The 21,951-nt window shown below is 37.7% G+C and overlaps 1 protein-coding gene across 1 annotated transcript in view; it reads right to left on the bottom strand.

Moving 5' to 3' along the window:
* The window catches only part of lcor (ligand dependent nuclear receptor corepressor), a 116,231-nt gene extending 96,795 nt beyond the window's left edge, over positions 1-19,436 (bottom strand). Inside the window, exon 1 of the mRNA XM_028447823.1 lies at positions 19,255-19,436. Within this exon, the coding sequence (XP_028303624.1) occupies positions 19,255-19,351 (97 nt within the window). The 5' untranslated portion in view covers positions 19,352-19,436. The remainder of the gene's footprint in view (positions 1-19,254) is intronic.
* Positions 19,437-21,951: the final 2,515 nt, after the last annotated feature.

The following is a 21,951-nucleotide window of genomic DNA, read 5'->3' as shown; positions in this document are numbered from 1 at the left end:
TTTTCGTCAAAGAGCTGAAAACAGGTCTGCAGTGTAACCTGATGGACACGTTTATTTATTTTTTAAAATGTGAAAAATGAAAGATTAAAGGAAGTGATATAAGTTAATATTTTTGGACAGCAATGTTCTAAACTTTTAATTTATATTTGAGATAACAACCTCATGTGGAGTTAAAACAACATGTTTGTATTGTTTCACAGGTATTGTGGAATGTTTTACAATAAAATAAGTTTTCAAGGTGTATGATTTTTTAAAAATCGGTGCACCCCTAATATTGTGCTATGTATAACAAGTTATCCTGTGATTGAAAATAAGAGCAGAGCTTCATCTGGCGAGTGTTTTTAATATGATGAAATAGCAGTTCAGATTATTATGACACATTCAAATCTGAAAAGGTACTGGTACAAAGACGAGATTAGCTATTGGTGTATTAGTTAAACTGGTAATCATTTTACACAGTTACACGTCACTGTAGAAGCATCTCCAAGCACACGGCTACGGGAAAGGGTGAGGGTGATTCACCGGTTGGAGGTAAAAATAAAGGCTTTTCATCTTTTCATCATAAAACGAGTGGCTGAGGAACAAAAGTGTCGTAAACGGACAATATGAAACTTTTGTGATGTAATCTCGCGTAATTTCAGCATAACTCTCCCAGATTCCGAAAGCCCATCTGAAGCATATAAATATAAATGTCAGTATAGTGCTAGTAATTGACTCTATTAACTCTATTTAGCATGTTTAGTATGATTTCAGGAAGTTTAATCGCCAGTAAATTTATCTAAATAGGGAAAGAAGATGAAACAAAACAGAAACGGGTGAAATGACGCGGACGTGACGTGGAAATGGGTGAATCCTGAAAGAAAATTGGGGAAAATTTGAAAGGGAAGGTCAGAATCCATACTTAAGGTTTCATCAGTAACTTTTGCTTTGGTCAAGATCTACTAACCTACTACATGTGCCAAACTCAAGGCTCAGGAGCCAAATCCGGCCCTTTAAAGCTCCATATTCGGCCCACAGGAAAAAGTAAACATGACAGCGAAAACATGACTCATTGTGTTAATCACCAGCTGATTTAGATTCAGATAGCTCAGTACGAAACGAAACGATACGATATGATGCGATACGTGATACAAAGCTCACGATAATGATCATCTCACGATATAGTGATACTGCAATTATCGATATATTGGTCAGAAATCAATCTACGATAATCTATAACATAACAAGAAAAAAAAATAGGGTCTTTCTTACCAGTGACACCAGTATAGTGCAATATTCCAGTAAACAATATAATGGTTCCTTCAACAAACAGTGAGAACATTTCTGTGAAGATTTACCTGCACATTTTAGTGGAAAAAGCAGAAAAGGTTAAAAAAAAAAAAAAATGTAACTTTTTTAAAAAAAATATTTTTAAAAAATCGATATACGCGAGCATATCGATAATCAATTGTGCCAAAAAATGTTGCAATATATCGTCGTATTGAGATATCGTCACACTCCTACTCAATACCTCTAAATACACAAATTTAATGAAACTTTACAATTATTTTTACAGGGTTCAGTTATACCACACCTATATCACATGATGAAGTCGTTTTTAATCTAAATTTAATTTTACAATTTTCCCCAAAATTTTCCCAAAAATTTCCCCAAAATGAATATAAATTGGTCACCAAATCATGCAAATCTAAGATCCTGCAGTGACTCAAATCTGTCACTGATTAATCTGATACATGCCTTACATACTTTAAATACTATTATACGTGGAAGTGCCAACTCGGGCAAAAGAATGATACAATTGCTTGTTTTACCGCCTATAATCTGTGGCCCACTTGAGATGAAACTGGTTTGTATTTGGCCCCTGAACTAAAATGAGTTTGACACCCGTGTTCTAACCTGTTGGTCACAGTTCATACCGTTGGTAAGTGGGAAGCCAGCCACCAAGCATCTCTACATAGCTCGGTGGCTTCCAAGCTATGTAGAACTTGGAAGCAAGTATTGGATACTTGCTTAATTGATGTCCTACGTGCCCTCTTGTTAATAAAAAAAAATAAATATATATATTTAAAGTATATCCTAAATTATATTGCAACAAAACTAGCTGTGCTAAAGAACTCACTCACACATGCTGTCTCTTTATAAGAAAAAGCCAAACGTTGCGATAATAAATAACTCAAGCAGTGGACTCAGATGTTGATATCACGCAGCTGGCTGCTAATAAAAGTGCCTGTGTGGCGTAAGGCACCAGTCACTTTGACCCAGAAGCATATATCTCTGATAAGCGTTTGTTGATGAAAAAAATATTGATATATATTGCATATTGCCACTATCAGAAAATATATTGGATATGATATTTATCCTGTTAGTTATACGCGTCTTATACGTGTCTAGAACCAAATCTAATTTTGCAGTCACTAATGACTCAAAGATTGTGTTATAGAGAAGAAATTATTACTGTTATTGTTCGGTTATCTCTTAAAATGTGCTGACACTGCAGAACCAACTCATACGAGCCAAGTGAAAGGCTAACCTTACCCAATACTTAGAGGGAAACACAATCTCAGTCTCTGCATTGATACTTGTCAAACAAGACCAAATGTCTTCCCCGGAACAGAAGGAGGCCTGTACGAGCAACTTTAGCTTTGACTGTTTAGTGTGGAGAAAACACAATGAGGTCAGTAGTGAATGAGTCAGACCCTGACACTGTCTGCAGCTTCAGAAGCCATGATGCTCTACTGCTCCTTATACAATGACTGCTATGTCATTTGTTGAACATGATGCTAACACTGCAGCTTCATGACATCATTCAGGTTATTACCCACGAAAAGAAAATTGTTTCATAAAAAAACCCAAAAAAACAATAGAAGTTAACATTTGGGAGAATGCTACTGAAAGACAAAGGCGGTCATTCCATGTCATTTCAACACACTTTCAGGACCCCATGCACTTCGGTCTCAAAAAATTCCGAAATTTTTGCCAATTGTTCTGAGAAAATGTAGAAAATGAGAAATGTATTCATAATAAATATTGTGTTTTCAAAAATAAATGTTTTTCTGATGCAATGTTTTTTAGATTTGTTGTTACTAGTGAAAACCTAAAAAAGACAAAAAAAAATGTTGCATAAAGAAAAGATGTTTTATATCCCAAAAAAGAGTAAACTTTATACTTCAAATTAAAACAGAGATCAGATTTTATTTCTTACATTCCCACATGAAGTTATGGGCCAATAAAAATGGTTAAAAAAGACTGTCACCCAAGAACCAATGCATGTATGTGACTAATCTTTAGTGATTTAAACAGTCTATGTTCATAGCTCTAAGCATATGTAAAGATATTTACTGAAGGCCCAAACATGTTCCAGCCCAAATCCCCGACAAACTATTTTCCAGTTTTGAGGAGCTGGCATGTTTACCAGATGTATAGCAGATATTTTTGTATAATCTGAGAGAGTAGGTAGGGCTGTATTACTATGCCAGTTTTATGTTTCCTATGTGGTGTAGTTCCTGAGATACTGGAAGCTGAAAATGGAATAAAAACAAGTACGGGCGACAATATTCCCCACACTAAATTGTCCATATCTCAAAAAGTATTAATCTAATCAAACAAAAAATTGACAGGGTGCCCAATGAATAATTATGGAACAATTGGGGAAATTTGCTGAATTTTTTGAGAATGAAGGGGCGTGGGCCATTTGTTTAAATCACATGGAAATTACCCAGGGTGCAATTTTGGCAAAGCCTTCAATTAGCGTCTTGCTCCCAGTGAAGTTGCAGGCGTGTCCCTAAAAACAAAATGTGCTTTAATTAGAGATTTTGCTGCACAAATTGCTTTTCTAAATAGATAAAAATGCTACAGTGCACTAAACGGCTATTTCACCTATACTATACCAGACAAGTGCAGAAACTATGGGCAATATCAGACCCACCAGGTGTTGTTCATGGCTGCTTATAGAACTCATCTACGTCTCCACAATCACAACACACCTGTTATCCATCGTTTCATTTCCCACAGCAGGGTTTTCTACTTGTGCATCATTTTTCTCCACTTGCTCTGCTCTATTAGAAGCTCCTCTTTGTGATTAAATGCATCGCAGCAGACAGCTGAAACATGCAGGACTAAACACCTCCAGGACCTGATTTGACAAGCCTCGCTGTGAGGTTTACCATTGTTCTACCTCACTATTCAGGTGAAATGACAAACATCTGATTAACTGTGATGATGCTTCACTATAGCTTTGGCTTTATTAGTTTTACTGCCTCCACCAGGACCTGCAAACAATCACCCACAAAGACTTGCTTAATTGATGTCCTACGTGCCCTCTTGTTAATAATTTCCCAGATGGATTTGTGTACATGTGCACGAACGCACCTGCAGACATTTTAACTGTAATATTTACAGTGGCAGCTTTTGATTAAAGGGCAACAACAGCAGTGTTTACCATCTCTGAACAGGTCAGTGAGGTTTTCATTGTATTCTGTTGATTGTGATTATGCTCTTACTGTATATTTGCATTATTAACAATAAAAGTAGACATCATCATTTAATAAAACAGGTTGTCATTCAGTTTGTCCTAAACTGTCCACTTGTGTTTGAACAGCATATAATAATAAGCCAATTATAGTAGTGTTTACACTGCTTATAGATGAGTGTAAATATACAGTTTTGCAATTTAGTTGTACCTGTCCCCATGTCCCGTCAAAGGCCAAATCACGATGAAGTCCCTTTCAGTCTTTGAATTGCAAATAGCTGCCCATTGTTTCCACGTCGTCTGACATGTTTGTTTGTCTGTCTTCCCAAACACTCCTTCCTCCCACCCTCCTCCACCTCTTCAACCTTGTTGCTCTCTATTGTTCTCAACTCATCCAGCTCTCGCTTTCTCTCTTCATACCACCAAACAGTAGCCTACATTTCCCAGAGTGCACCTGTTTATAAAAGCAATAGCATTTTATGTATCTGCGGCGATCTGGCAGAGCCAAACATTTTGTTACCATGAGAGAATAGGGATGCAAATATCCATCCTTATTATTTCAAATGAATATGTTTTCATTATTTATTGTGTTTTTTGTTGTTTTTTTATGTAATTCCCAGGTTCATCTTGTTCTAAAAATAAATTTTGTTGTTAGAATTTGGAATTTACTCCCAAGAATACTTAATTATTGTTTGACTATAACTTGTACAACATACCAGTCAATGCAATTTCTATATATTACCAAAAAAATACAATTGTTTTGTGTCTTTACAATAAAGTTTACAATTTTAACATGTGTTTACTTCAGAATTTTGCTCTCTTTGTTTTACCAGTGTCGGCACTTTTATGGAGTACTTATTCATTTTTTGTTTGTTTTTTTAATCACAACCAAACTTTAAGCATTTTTAAAAAATTGAATTTCCCATCTTGTTGTTTTGTAAGTATTTGTCTATCCAAGTTTGTGTAAAACAAAAGAAAGAGCCATAAAAAATATCTTTGTTGTAAAAGTCACTGTATGAGGAAATAGTTGAAACAAACAGCAATTCTTCATCGACAGCTACGTTTGTTATTCCAGCATCTCACTCCTATCAATCCACAGCAAACGGTGTAGTGGACAGATGAGCTGATTTATAGTTTACACTTTGTCTAATAAAATGATTAAATGGACTTATCATAAAATGTGATACATAGGATTATTCTGATGTAATCCGATAAATTATGTCATTATTTGTTTATTCCTTCATCTTCTGACCCATTTGTTTTTTTGTTTTTTTAATCATTTGTTAATATAAGTATAAAAGCTGTTAATGACATTCTGAAAAGTTTATTTCAACACTTTCATTGAGAGGGGATTCCTCACTTTTGCACCAATATTAATGAATTAATCAGTGTGTTTTTTTATGATTTGTTGAATAAAATGAGTGCCACTGATTAATCCCTTAATAACCTAGAACAAACACCGACAGCAGCAGGCCGAGTCTTCTTTTAACTCTGAACCATGACAGCTTACCGCTGCTTAGCCGACTGTCCCTCCCACTATTATCTCATTAGCTGGCTGCTATTATTCCCTAATACAGAGGTGCTACTTAGGATTAATTAATAGTTAATACATGTCTGGATGACACTCCTTTTATTTCCATTAGAGCTCAAATCTCATGCGAGGATTGAAATTTAAGTTGTCGTTGATTAAAATGTTTAAACTCAACCTAAAGGGTCAACCTGACATTTCCTTTCCACCAACAGAGAAACTAAATGTCCATGTTTTTTCCAAATCTGCACTCAGATTTAAAGGGGAAGTGAAACACTATGTGTAATATAACAGGTATTATTATATTTATATGAAAATATGTGTAATATACTTTTGCGTTAGCCACAATCTTATGTTTTCTGTGGAAAGATCTGTGTAGGTCTTCGTTACGTCTCATCCAGCGTCCCCCTGACGTCCAATTTCAGCATTCTCCATAGCCAGATGTGAAACTACTCACTCAATTGAGTAGCTTTTAAATATACTTCTACTTTTTTGAGTATATTTCTAAATCACTCATTTTACTTGTAGTTAATTATGTTTTCAAAGAAATAATTTGTTACATCTCTACATCTAACCGTGACTGAATAAATTATTATTTTCTATTTTCAAATGATAAACGGATTTTGTGAAACTACAAAAAATGAAATGACCAGACAACAATCAAATGCATCGCATCATAGCCGACCAACCAGATTAAACGTAATGCACGGTGCTCAACCAGCAATGAATGTGGGTTTTTTTTTCTTAGTTTTAAAGTTTGTAAATGTAGTTTTTTTTTTTTTTTTATTATTATTATTATTATTTTGTATTAAATTTATTGTTGTTATTTTATTTTAAAAATGAATGTAAATTTTGACCAACCTTTTATTTTATACAGATGCTTTTGTAGAAAATAAATCAACTTCTAATTGTGCAAGATTTTATCTTTTCCTATTTAGGTTTATCATGAGATGTTTACTGTATGCAAGGGAACCGTGGCAAGATTTATTACCAAAAATAAACGTAGGGGGGTAAAAGTAACTAGTTACTTTTACTTTGAGTACTATTTAATCGCGATACTTTTTACTTGTACTTGAGTAGTTTATGCATGACTTACTGTATACTTGTGTACAACTTCGATCAAGTATTAGTACTTCTACTTGAGTAGGATATGTTAGTGCTGTTTACACCTCTGTCTGTAGCCACCGCTCTGGCATAGGACGATGCTCATGTACTGGTCCAGGTCCTTCGCTCAGCTCTCTGGCTAGGCTATAGGTTTGTTTACAGTAAATAACTGGTTAGTAATCAGCTGTTTGTCAGGCTAGCTTAGCTTAGCTTAGTTTAGCTTAGCTTAGCTTAGCTTAGTTTAGCTTAGCTTAGTTTAGTTTAGTTTATCTTAGCTTAGCTTATCTTAGCTTAGCAGCGGCTTCTCTGTCTTAAAGATTAAGCCATGTAAGTCTAAGTCATCCAACCTCTGCAGTAATTCTACAAATGACTCATTAAATTACACAAGACCAGTTTTTCTTTGCACTTGTTGAAGTATGCATGTTTCTGACCATGTTGTTATGATTGTTTACAGACATGGAAACACAAGTCTGTCTAACCTGTGATGTGATACACAAAATGGCAGAACGCAGGCCTACAGACTGTGACTGTGTTTGAAATGTCTCACTCCTTACTATCCACTACAAACTGAATGAGTATATACTGTCTACTATATACTATAAGTAGGCCTGGGCCGATAATCAATAAATCAATTAACCGGACGGTAAATAAAATGAACTCGGTAAGTTTGCCGGCCTCGGTATACAGTATTGCCATATTCATACGTATTTGCTGGCGTGCCTGTCAGCAGCAGAGGCTAGTGTTAGCAACGAATATTAAACGCAGATAACTCAGTCAGTTCTAATATTTTCTCAGTGAACCTGCAGCGTAATTACTCTAAAATAGTATACCACCGCCAGGCAATCTTAGATTTAGGTAAATCAAACCGTTATAGTCCGGTAGATGTGGCAACTCTGGACCTATTACGTAGCATCGGAATGCTACACCGGCTACACCCAGTGGCCTGTGAAGCAGCGGAGCCTCTTACCCGCGGTGTCCGCCAGCGGAGGAGACGGAAGCGGTGTGATCGGAAGCAAAAGCGGGGATGCCGAGCGGGGCTAGCAACCAAGTATTTTGTTTTCCTCGTCTTTCGCCTCCTAACAGGCTGGATGATAAAGGGGGTTCACCCTCAGCACCTGCATGTTTGTTCCATAGCGGAATGAACGAAGTAAACTAGAAACTATTTGGTCCATTCTGTATGGTTTACTGAATAAAAATGGAACAGAATGAAACAGGGGAGGCGGGGCCGCTAGCATTTTTCTTTACAAAGGTTGTAACTGGATTAGAAGTGTTACCTGTTAAGGAATGTACAACTATATACCTCTGTGCCTCAATGTTTCAGATTTATTGCAAGTGCAATTTTGTTTTTAGAAAGAGACTCAATAAAGCATTTTATTTATTGCTTTGGTTGTGTGTGGTTTTGCATTTGAGGTGTTTTTTTTTTCCTTAAAAGTCTTAAGAGTCTATTTTATTGTTTTTGTTTGTGATATTTATTAAAGTCCATTTTATTTTAATTGTTTTATTTGTTTAAAATATTTAAAAGTTATTGACATTCCAATTACAATGGTAAAAAAATATTAATGAGAAATACAAGTTGATTGCATTTCAAAGAGTGTACTTGCATCATTATGATATGTTATCATTACATTAGTGGTTAATTTGGTATAAGAAAAAATCGACAATAATATTGTTTATTGGAAATAATTTGTGGGACAATATATCGTCCAGCAAAATCTGTTATGAGCCCAGGCCTAACTATAAGTATGATTAGTATGATGACCGTTCCAACTGAAGCATACTGAGAAGTTTCCCAACAGTTTGAACCTACAACAAAAACCTGAAGCACACTGAGGCTAAAAATCTCCAATGATTCGCCAACCAGCAGAACCAGCTCTAAACTCATGTTAAACAGACTGAAGTGGTTCACTGTGCATGACAGGTTACTGTATTCATTACTCTCATTCTTTAAAAATATTGTACATTACAAATGTCCACAAATCCTCTATCAAAACCTGCCATTTAACAATGACAAACACAACTATAGTACAAAGCATGCCTCTGCAGAGAAGTTTATTCTACTAAAAGCCAAATCGAAACGCCTACGATCGTTCACTTATAGGGCGACTCGTGCATGGAACTCACTGCCAAATGAAATATTACAGACGTACAGGTATTTAAAATATTATTAAAACAGTTATTTCTAGGCATACATGTATGAAAGTGTTCTATTTGTGTCATTAAGGAACCTATCTGAACTATGAAAATAGTAGAGATTTGAGAATGTAAAACGGTATCGTATTATGGTTGAAAATGGAAATGAAATGGAGTTTGCATTTAATGAATTTGTATTGGGATAATGTTTTATAATTTTTATATAACTTATTGCTTGTATAATGAACTTATTTTTGTTTTGATGATGTAAATGTAAAATGATTGTATTGGAAGAAAATACTTTTTCTGTATTTTTAACAAAACTATTTCTGTTGGACCCCAGGAAGAATAGCGTCAGCTTGACTGCGCTAATGGGGATCCACAATAAACAAACATAAACCTTTGAAAGTTCTGAAAGCATTTGAAGCGAGAAAGTGACCAAGTAGAATATCAACATGTGGTCATTTGATCAATAAAACACATTTCATGACGACATTTTGAGATTTTCGGCGATCCGCCATTGTGCTACTGACAAAACTTTCGGTTAACTTCAAAACAAGAGCCCTATTTACAAAAGTGTACCATGGAAAATAAGAAGAGATGCTTTTGTTTTGAAAAGGGTATGTTTGATTTTTTTTCTCAGGAGGATTTTATATCCCACTCACAATGCATCAAAAGGGAGGAGAGTATGACTAGTGTGCCCTTTGTGCGTACTTAAAAAATGTCCCGATATAGTATACATCAGGGTATTTCTCACATACTCAATCACTGTATCTAATGTGAACGCACTGCATACATACAAATTTTGACGTCAAACTTAGTATGAGTAGTACATTAGTGTGACATTTAGAACACAGCCTTTCAAAAGGCCCGAATTGCTGTCACTTGTAAAAAAATTAGATATTCATTCTTTATTTCAAGTGAATTAAAATATATCCATTTGTCAAAGTGATTCACTTCTTCTTTAAGATCTAAACTGGGTTTCTACAAAGACAAAAGTACCAGAGTTCATACACTTTTGAGCTTCTCAAAGCCATTTATTAAAAGCTCTGAAAGGTAAGATTGCTCAAATATGACCTTCCAAACAAAAGCAGCCGCTTTTGAAGAAGCAGAAGGAATTCACTGTAGGCGGGTCCGAGTAAACATTCCTGCTGCTCGAAAGCCCCGACACCTCTCACCGACAAGTGTGTGTGTGCGTGTGCGTCTGACTGTGTGTGTGTGTGTGTGTGCTGTACCAAACACAAACTCCAAGCCTTGCATGAGCCCACATGGTGTCAGCGTCTAAAGAGGAGGTCAGGTAGCTCACAGACCACAAGCTAAAAAAGCCCTCTGAAGTGCACGCAAACACACACACACAAACACAATGGAACGCTTACATAAATTTTAGGTTGAGTCAGGGACGTCGTGTACAAAGTTTGAGGAAATGGTGGACTTTGGACGCTGCCGGTGAGACTAAAAGGGAGAAAAGGTTGAAAAACAGGAAGAAAGAGTGTTTCTTAGAATTATAACTTCACTTCACACAAACTGTTGTCAATTGATTTAAGAGACATTTTAACACACAAACTAAATTCACATTTTTATTAAAATACGGGACTCCGATTAGAGAACCCAGTCACTCATTATTAAATACGCAAAAAAATATGTGCTTTTCTACCATTTTCGATGGAGAAAATAATTAAAAGTTAAAGTTAAAGTTACATTTTTGAAAATGAACTCAAAATACAGTACAATACAATAGTCTCTCATATATCACGGTTCACCTTTCACGGCCTCTGTGTTTCGGGAATTTTTTTTACAATGCAATTTTGGATGCATTTTTTACAGCCTATGAACGCGCATTGTATTCTGCGTCCTGATTGGCTAATGCTGCGTTCACCCACCAGCGACACATTAAACTCGGTGTGTTTCACTGCCTGCTGAAGCGGGGAGCTGCGCTCCTTTTTCTCCTCTCATAAACATAAACAAAAAATAAATAAATAAAAAATAAACATAAACCTCCAGTGAAAAAAGCCGGTGTGATTAGCGGCTAATGCTATCTTAGCTCAGTGCTACAGAGAGAACTTTTATCTGCTACTACCACCTCCTCGCTGATTCTCCTCCACGCCAAATCCTTCCTCGTCCGGTCCTGGTTATAAAGGCCGTGTCATACAGCTCCAGGTGGTCACACACAGCTTCTACTCCATGGTTGAATGGGTGAACAGACCGGTGTTCGTGTTGACGGCCTGACGTCATCGTCAACAAAGACTCTGAATGCGTTCAGCATCAATGTTTGATCATTAGCAGTGTGACTCTGAAGTGCTGTTGGAAAACAGGTTTATGTTTTAAAATCTACAAAGGTTGGAACTTTGAAAGTATTTAAACTAGAGAGAAATGTTAATTCCTGTCTGAGAAAAGTGTATAAAGTGTGTGGTGAGGGGTTTTACAGCCTTAAAACATAATAAAAAAATAATGCTGACTGCTTGGTGGATTTCATCTATTGCGGGTTATTTTTAGAACATAAACCCCAAGATAAACGAGGGACTGCTGTATCGTGATAAAAGTTGAAAGTCTGCTAATGAAGTAAAATCTACAGAAGCTGACAAGGGCCAATTCACCATACGACAACAAACGGCAGATCGTGGCTGTCCACAAAATGTATGCATTGAACTATACTTCAAAGTTGGGTTTATTAACAAATATATTCTTTCTTTTTTTAGCTCATATACATGGCGTTGTAATCTCTTTAAGGACTTTGAAGAGATATTGCCAAAAACGTACTCTGTTCAAAAGGAAAAAACAGTGAAGTTTGGAAAAGGTGGAGCACGTCTATTGAGGAGCCATGAAAACAGATTAGGACCAGTTTTGATGGAGAATTGGCCCTCATCAGCTTCCGTAAATTTGACTTCAATAGCAAACCTTCGACTTTCATCACGTATTGTTTTCAACTTTATTCTCGAGATTTCAACTTTAATCTCAACATTTCGACTTATTCTTGATTTGCCCAAAATTATTTTCTCTATCAAAATTGGCCCAAATCCGCTTCCGTACCTTTCAAACACTGACTGTGTGCCTTTTACCCTAAAGCACCACATTAACATTTCAAATCTTTCCATCACGATTTCAGAGTAAAGTTGCTTTGATAGACAATGGTTTCACAATTTAAAAAAAAAAACTCTTCTGCCAAACTTGGTCCCATATGTGCAGATAATAATTAGCCTCTCCTCATTACTTTGTGTTTTTTGAAACGAATGAAGGCTGCATAGAGAACAGAAACAGCAAAGAAAAAGACTTTATCTACAGATATGAAGGAGAAAAAAACACCTATAAAAACTCAATTTGTTTTTGTTTTTTAGGAAATCTGCAAGCCCGTCTCCTCTCCTGAGACTCCAAACATAATGTGTCCTTTAAAGCTTGTCACAATCATCTCAACTGCCTGAAAAACAAGATGAAACACTTTCATTGTGGCTAAAGATGTGGCGAGTAATCCCAGCGGTGAGGGTTGAACCCCCACCGGTATTGTGTTTGGTGGTGAGGCTCTGTGGACAGTTTCTGGAAAAATAAATGTTCTGCACACACACACACACACACACACACACACACACACACACACACACACACACACACACACACACACACACACACACACACACACACACACACACACACGCACACGCACACACACACGCCTTCTGTCGCAGCTACTTAGTGTCAGTGGTGTATTTTGCCTTTCTACAGATTGCACTCTACTCCCCCCACCACCACACCAAAGAGCAGCCCTCCTCCTCCCCCTCCTCCTCCCGCGGGGCTCCTTGGTTGGCACAGATCGGCCACTGCCACACACACATGTTCTGACATCAGAGGGTGTGTGAAAAGGTGTGTGTGTGTGTGTGTGTGTGTGTATGTGTGTGAATCCATTTGTAAAGAAGAGTGTGTGCTGAGATTTACTGCGTTGGCATCCAATCCAATCCAAAGGGTGCATCACTGCCCCCCCCCCCCCCCCCCCCCCACACACACCCCCTACACCCCCACCCCCACAACCCCAGCTATCCCACCCACAGCCACAACCAGCTCCAGATAAATGTGCCATGTTTTGTTTTCCTTTCAGAACGCTCATGCAAAGAATTAGCAAGATGAGAAAGTGGAGGGTGATTCTCTCGGGGGGCGTCCATCTGTCCATTACTGAAATAAAAGCTGCTCAGAAAAGGAGGCTTGATGGAGAGATTTTGTGGACTTGATCCGGATTTGACACTAAGCACAGTGGGTAATCGAAGAAAGAATTAAACGAGCAGCTAGGATGAAGAATAACAAACAGTAAACTATGAGAATATTCTAAATATGTCTCCTAATTTACTGAAAACTCAGTTATCATGATAATTATAACTTTACAAAACAATACCTGGATGTCACCTCACCTTATGACAAAGCAATCAGACTAATACAGCAGATGAGGCTGGAGACAAAATACACCCTATCAATGGTGTATTAGAGCAGGGGTGTCAAACTCTTTTAAGTTCAGGGGCCAAATACATACCAGTGTGACCATTTTGGATGGGATAAAGAGAAAATTCTACATTAATGTGCACTGGTATGCACTTCCACCTATAAATGATAAAGTATGTGAGTAAATCAGTCCCTGCAGGATCGTGACTTAAATTTCCCTGATTTTGGGAACATGGGGAAATTTTGCGGAATAATTTGCCAGATTTTGGAAAAATTTAGTGTTCTTTCAACAATTTCAGATTAAAAATGACTTTTTTTTTTTTTTTTTTAAAGGATTTTTTGGGCTCTAGTGGCCTTTATATGACAGTTGCTCGACAGGAAAGGGATCAGAGAGAGCAGGAAACTACAGCCTCTGTACATGGGGCGGGCGCTCAACCCACTGAGCTACACACCACCCCAGATTAAAAATGACTTTAATTTTTGTATTAGGAGGTGCTGAGATATCTACAACTAAATTAGTTCAGGTTTTTTCTATAATTTTTACTTTCTCGAGCGGGCCGAATTTCGATGCCCTAAAAGGCCGGATTTGGCCCCCGGGCCTTGAGTTTGACACTTGTGTATTAGAGTGTTGTTCAAAGAGGCTTAAATGAAGCTGGCCAATCAGAAGTAAATGATGCTGAAGGTGAGAAGTGCAAAAAGGAAAGGTAGGAGATAAATGAGATGACTGAAGCACTTGGTCAATTAACTGCTGTAAATGTAGTCCTTCTTAAAAATCACATTATCTATATATACAGTATATATATATATTATTCTCAGTATTCAAATATTATAAATACTGTATTATACTGAATGTTTTTCTATACCACACTTTAAACAATGAAAACATTTTCTAAATATATATTTTTTTGTCTCGCCACTGATTGGAGAAGAGTGGGACGTTTCCAAAAGCGAGCTGCCACTCAGACTTACACCCTGTTCTTTATCTCATTTACAGTTGCACTGCCTCGCTCCAGCACTGCTACAACCTTTCAGCAATCAAATTAGCCGCAATCTCTGAGCAGAAAGTCTGCCAAAGGAATCAGCAGTTGGACTAAAATTGGTACCAACTAATAATGGTAACCTTTCAATGATATACAGGCTGTGCTTTATTATCGCTGCTGCACAGGGCACAGATGATGAGGCTGATGGTGTTGACAGGTGGCATCTGTGCACATCACTGTGTGTGTGAACGGTCGTAAATTCCGAGGATTCAACCTTTGTACTGGACTTTCTGAGGCCAAATGTCTCAAACACAGGTAATGTGCTGTTTCCAACAAGACCACCTTGTAAAAGCAGACATTTTATTGTACACGTTTCAGAGTGCCAGTTAATTTTTATGTATGCAGAACTTGAAAACTGTTATTTGGCTGATAATATTAAAATTAAGTAACTAGAATCATTTTTATTAGTTTCATTTTCGATATGACTTATGTAAATCTTTTTCTGTCTTCTTTCATGTTTGTCAAACTTAATTTCTGGACATTTTTTTGTAAATTCAACTTAATTTTGTTGCCTTAGGTGAACTTCATCAAACTATTTTTTACCAACTTAAAAAAAAGACAAGTTAACAAAATCTAATAAAAAAATGATTAGAAAATGTTGTATTTTTTTAATTTAAATCTAAGCAACACTTTTGACAGTGATACTGTTTGGGTACTGTGTAACTTTAGTGTTTACTATTCGTAGGTGATACTGACAATGAATGGGTAAATTCATAAGAACTGTAACATCCATTCATCTCGAACACACACACAAAGCCTCGAGGTGCTGCTGTAGATAACACAATAACCTGCACAACTTCCTATGTGATGGATGAGGCCGCAGTTAAGTGATGAATCTGTGTTTCTATATCTATGATATTGTTAGCTATTTCAGAACGAATGTGAGATAATTAATTATGTCACACCAGGACACTGGAGTTGATGTCATCTGTTGATTACAATTATTCCCATTGTGGAAGACGAGACATGGGATATGATGTTCTATGTTAACTTTAACACCATATGCAAACCATCACATTCACAGTATGTACTTTAGAATAGATATATACCGTAGGTCTTAGAAGATGAAAAATAAAATGTTTTTAATAATTTGTTACGTGACTGGAGCACTTCCTTGAGTAATCACTCAGTCATATTTAATTTCCAACATGTCGACCTCCACAAATGTGCATGCAGAACAACTTAAAATCACAACAAATATACAAAGAATAACTCCAAAAAAACACACAAAATGACAACAGGAATACACAAAGTTAGAGAATTATTTAGAAAATGACTAAAAATGCACGCAAAATACGGCATGACATACACAAGTTGAGTAAAAAACACACAAAACGACTCCAAAAACATTTACAACAAGACAACAAAATTCCCCAAAATGACTCCAAAAACACACTAAACAGCAAAAACACATATTTACTCAAAAAAAAAAACACACACACACAAAAGACGACTTAAAAAAAGACAAAATAAGTACATATAAATTACACCAAAAACATAAACACAACAAAACCACTCAAAATTGGACAACAGTTTAAACTCAATTACTCCAAAAGCTCACAAAATGACCAAAAATAAATAAATAAATAAATAAAATGACTGAAAAAAGACACTTAACAACAACAAAAACAAACACTATTTGCTTATTATTTTATTATTATAAAATATATTAAGAATAAGTAAATATGGATAGTGATAGAGTTTGTAATCTCGATCCACTGTTTGCTTTTTCTGTCGTAGCGAGTCCCTCTAGCAAACGCATCTTTAAGTGACATTTGGCTTGATGTTTGTTTTGCTTTCCCCGTGTTACCTGCTGATGTGGGGGGCAACGACTTTAACTTCATACATTCTTCATATTCCACCACATGCTTGCGGCTAAGGTGGTGGAGCGACAACTTTAGCCCGACAACACTTGCATAAAATGGTTGTTTGGTCAACGTCAGATTTTTTGAAAAACAAAAAAACCTCCAAACAACAGACACGGCTCCTTCTGTTCTTCTGTGTCATCATGTTCTACTAGTTCTGCAGCTTCAGAGCTTTCAATGTCTTTCTTATACATTTACTCCGTAACTAACACCAGAGCGCTACTGTTTACACCCCCCACTCCCCCCCGCCCCAGTGCAACCTTGAAAAGGGTCTGGTCTGAAACGCTGAACATTGTGTAATCAAATACACTGGTACGGCGGTATATCAAATATTAATATCATAACAAAAATATACAGCGATATTCGGTATGAACTGGTATACTGCCCAGCACTAGTACAAGATGTCTTTTAAGCCCAAATGAGACATATTTCTCCAATGCCTTTTGCCTATTATCACACACCTGATCCCATATTGAGGAAGTCGAGGCCCAAGGGTAAACATGGATACCTGTGTGTCCTGTGCACAGCGCATGAGCCTAGAGCAAACCATGCAAACACTGGATAAGTCGCAAGTCTGTCATTAGGCTCACATACAATCACAAACACACATTGTGTTCAATACAAAACCAAATTTTAAATGCCTTTGACTTTCCCTCTTAAGGATCCACAAATCTCCCAAATTAGAGAGAAATCATCTTTCAGGCACGCCAGCTTTCAGTTTGAGTGCCGATAACATCTGTGGCCCTAAAATGCATCGTACTATCACAGAGCAGTAAATGTCAACAAGCAAAACTAAAAAATTAATAAGGATTCAGATTCATGCACCAGCTTACAGAGAGAGCTGCATTATACAACCGTGGTCTTCATTGGGCTTTGTGTTTTTGGTATTCCTGTGGTATGACTGTGATATCACCACATGGATTCTCAGCGCACCGTAGTCAATTGACCAATTTCCCTCCCGTTATTGAGCACTGTGACAGTATTCTAGCATGAGATTGTCATCCTTTGTAGGTTACTGCAGCTTTTGCATTACAGAAGATTTTAACACTCTAAAGTGTGTTACATTTTTAGGGAGGGGCCACTGTCATCCTCTGCTGCTTTTAACTCACGCACGGTGACCCACTAAATCATTTAAACAGCACTAATTATGATGTAAAAATAGGTTATAGGCTGAGCCCCATGCAGGCAATGCTGTCATGATTAATTTGAGAGTGAAAAGGAGATTACAGCTCACTTTTTACAGTAAAACACAATCTAGTCACATTTAAAACAATGATTAGGATGTGAGAAATAAAAAAAGGAAATGAGAGTATTTATGATTGTGGATGCACTGATGGTGATATATTTAAGTCTTTATGCTGATCAAATCTATTGAAGGTCAGGAATTAGCCGACCTAACCTCTGAATGTTCCACTGCATCAAAACATGGGAAGTCAAAGAATCCTTGAGGCTCATGCCCAGCCGGCCTCTGGGATACATTACACATGGATAAGTGTGCATCAAGTAAACATGCAACATCTGGATGCACTGAAAGCAGCCAAAAACAAGTGGAGCAGCAACACCCAGAATCATGCATATATACAAGCAAGGTGGTGAAGATGGAGGTACTTCTTATATTCTGATGCCAACAAAATCCCAAGGAAACCGGCGGAGAGCTGAGGAAACCCCGGAGAGGTTAAATGATCAGAGGCGAAGAGTGGATGATAATCTTGCCATAACATTGGGATAGGTCAGTGTAACCGGATTAAACTGAGCTAATGAAATACACCAGAATGGAGGATTGGGGGGATGGGGAGTGGTCGGTTAGGGCAATGCATGGATGAGGAAATCCAAAAGATAAAGCTGGTGTAAACTGATGGATACAAGCAGGAAGAGCCTGAACTGAATGTTGCCAGTTGTTTGACAACAACAACAACAAAAAAGCACATGTCAATCAGTGTGATCAACCGTAAACAGTGGTAATTATCAGATAGATCTTTCAGAAAAATATAAATCTGTTAAAGTGTATCATACCATGTTATTTAAGCAGAGTTTCCCATTATATTCAGGAGCGTCTTTTCAACAAGTACCAAGCCCGTTTACAGGCACGTATCGCGGCATCTCTCGGTGCCGAGCCCCCGCCTGCTGCAGCCACCTCCCCCTCCTAAAACACTAAAATTATTTCCACTGACATTTCCCCAAATGCAGCAATGCGCGCTCCCAAAAGCCGATTTCAAGAGCAGGGGAGGAGGGGGCGTCATGTTTGGAGAGCGCGCACCGCCCTCCTCCCCTTATAATATAGGAGCGCGCAGAGGGAATCCTATTGGCTGAGGCGCAACTCTATCTGCACACGTGACATGTCCCTGCTTACAATAAATAAACAGCTATGAAACAAAGATATACAACTACACGAATTAATAACTGTATCGACACATACAGTGAATAAATAGAGATGAGAGACGCACACGCGCACGGCACAGGCAGGTGGATGGACGCCTGAGGAGAAGGGAAGGGAAAACTTGGAGCTGGATCTTTTGGGATGTGTCCGGTGGAGCAGTGCGCAACAAAAAATGACAGCTTCACGGAGACCATATAGACTCCGCTTTGGACAGTATAGCCCCGGCACTTCTCCAACACACCCAAAACGCACAGTTCCCAGCTTCTCCCGGCCACTCGGACCACAACACGCACACGCACACACATAATGCCAAGCGAGCTTACCTACACAGTGAATGAGTTTGTGCCTCCAAGAGTCAAGTTCCTGCCGAAAGCCGCGCCTCTCTATCGTGCATTGCTGCCTTTTGCACAGGCTCGCCATTTTCTATCGGCCCCTCCCGTGGGCGCGCACATAGTTCTGGGTGCTCTCCTGCGCGCACGTCACCGGTGATGGTTTTTATTGTAGGGCTGGGTGGGAGCGGTATGAAGGGACGGGGCTGCAGCATCCCCCTTATAGCGCTGCTTCGTCCCACCCACTCAAAGATCCCCTCCCCTCAATCACCGCCAGCATCACCGGCCGAGGATGGGCTGTCATTGGTGCTTTAAAGGCATGTTTGTCAGTTTTAATGTTGCGGCACATGGCGCTCATGCTCCAAATTTTCAGTGGCTTAAAGCGAAGTGTGTCAAAGGGCGAGGGTGTGCCGGGGATTTAGCATGAACACAAACACACTGCTTTGTTCGGATGAACAGACAGAGATATCCCACTAGTGAACAAACTGGCCCCTAAACTAAACTAACCACCCTTAAGGAAGTATTTCCAAAAATCAAAAAACCTGAGCATTCATATTTTGCCAAATCCTTAACCTCCAACCCATGGTTTAGAAGATTAAGCTGCACTGACTCATTTTTGACTCAATGTCCACCCCTCAATACCATAATAACATGAGATTAATCGTGTTATTTTTTTAATTGTGTTTCTCTCACTCCAGGACATTTATCAAATCCTAATATTAAAGGCTTTGGTAGGATTACAGATTTAAGCCATTTTCCAATTCATCATTTTGTTTTGTCACTACATCTAATTCCAGTTAATAAGCACATTATCTATTTTACTAAAGAATAAATGTCAAACTACTTTTATCCATAATGTTCTTTTTAAGAATAATAATAACAATATTGCTTTCTATCCCTGAGGAGCCTATAGGCTTATGTGTCATGAGCAGCGAAGAACAGCATTCTAAATCTGCATCCATCACTGTAATTTTTAAAGAGTTTTCCACCACCTCCATCATCTACCTTTGGAAATACGGAAGCATATTAGGGCCAATTTTTATGGAAAAAAATTATTTTGGACATCTCAATAATAAAGTCAAAATGTCGAGAATAAAATCGAAATTTCTAAAAAAAAAAAAAAAACCTCAAAATACAATATTGTGATAAAAGTCGAAGGTCTGCTAATAAAGTCAAATCTACAGAAGCTGACCAGGGCCAGTTCACTAAATAACAACAAACAGCAGATCGTGGATGTCCACAAAATGCTGGGTATCGATGAATGCAATAAACTATAGTTCAAAGTTGGGTTTAATAACAAAGGCAAGGCAAGGCAATTTTTTTTGTATAGTGCATACTCAGTCAACTCAATGTGCTTTACATGATCAAAAAGTGCAACAGAAAACATTCAATAGCAAAGAGATTCTTTCTTTTTTAGATCATAAACACAGCCTTTTAACCTCTTTGTGGACTTTGAAAAGATGTTGCCAAAAACTGAATCTGTTCAGAAAGAAAAACCAGTCATGTTTGGAAGAGGTGAAGCATTCAGTCCCTTTGTAGCTATAGCTGTACAGAAACAGATTAGAAAAAGATGCTAAATAATAGCTCCATTCCTGCTGCTACGGTTCCAAATGACACCCAACATAATAAACTTCCCAATAACACAAAGAACCATGAATCCATTGATACATGAAGGTGTTTATGGCACAAAAACTGTGGCAGCCGATACTTCACGGTCTTGCCAATTTTGAGATGACTGCGTTGCACTTCAATGGAATTGATTCTTTTGATTCTCAAACAATTCCTGATTCATTTATTCTTTATTTTCTTTGGCAGGAGGCTTTATATCTGCTGAAACAGGCCACGGCCACCAGGAAAACATTGTTGAGCAAACAATCTGGATCCAATATCTTGAAAAAAAAGCCTGTTCTATGTACCTCTATCATTCAGAAAAGTGGTTCTTTCCATTCATTAAAATAGAAAAGGGGAAGAAAAAAAAACAATTTGTACTTTGTGCAGGAAACAAATATCAAGGTGATCGACAATGGAGAACAACAAAGGCAATGAGTGCTAAGGGCAACAGTAGACTTGTTGACATGTTCTGACTACATTTGCATGCGTACCTATTAACTGCAAACCTTTTTTGGAAAAGGGACACCATGAAGTTTAAGTCTTGACTTTGACCTGCAACACTTTTCACCTAAATCCAATGGGAAATATGTGGAATGTGTGGAATGAAGGAGTTCAAACCAAGAAGGGACCACTGTACAGGTCACATGACTAAAATTACCTGCTGCTGCTTTTTATTTTCAATTATTTTTCTGTACCTGATACCACAGCACACATTCACAGTTTTAGTGAAGTCCATAAAAAGAGGGGTCAGGGTCAGGACTGTTTTGTACGGAAGCGGATTCGGGCCAATTTTGATGGAGAAAATAATTTTTGGCAGATCAAGAATAAAGTCGAAATGTCGAGAATAAAGTGAAAAAGACAAGACTAAAGTTTAAATTTGGAAAATATATTATTGTGACAAAAGTCCGAGGTTTGCTATTAAAGTCAAATCTACAGAAGCAGACTAGGGATAATTCACCATATGCGACAGTCTTCATCAAAACTGATCCTAATCTGTTTCCGTACAGTTACTCAATAGCCACAGACGGACTGAATGCTCCACCTCTTCCAAATGTGACGGGTTTCAGCTCATAAACGCCG

Source organism: Gouania willdenowi, chromosome 1 (assembly GCF_900634775.1).
Source record: "Gouania willdenowi chromosome 1, fGouWil2.1, whole genome shotgun sequence".
NCBI lineage: Eukaryota > Metazoa > Chordata > Actinopteri > Blenniiformes > Gobiesocidae > Gouania > Gouania willdenowi.
This window is presented reverse-complemented; position numbering and strand designations above follow the sequence as displayed.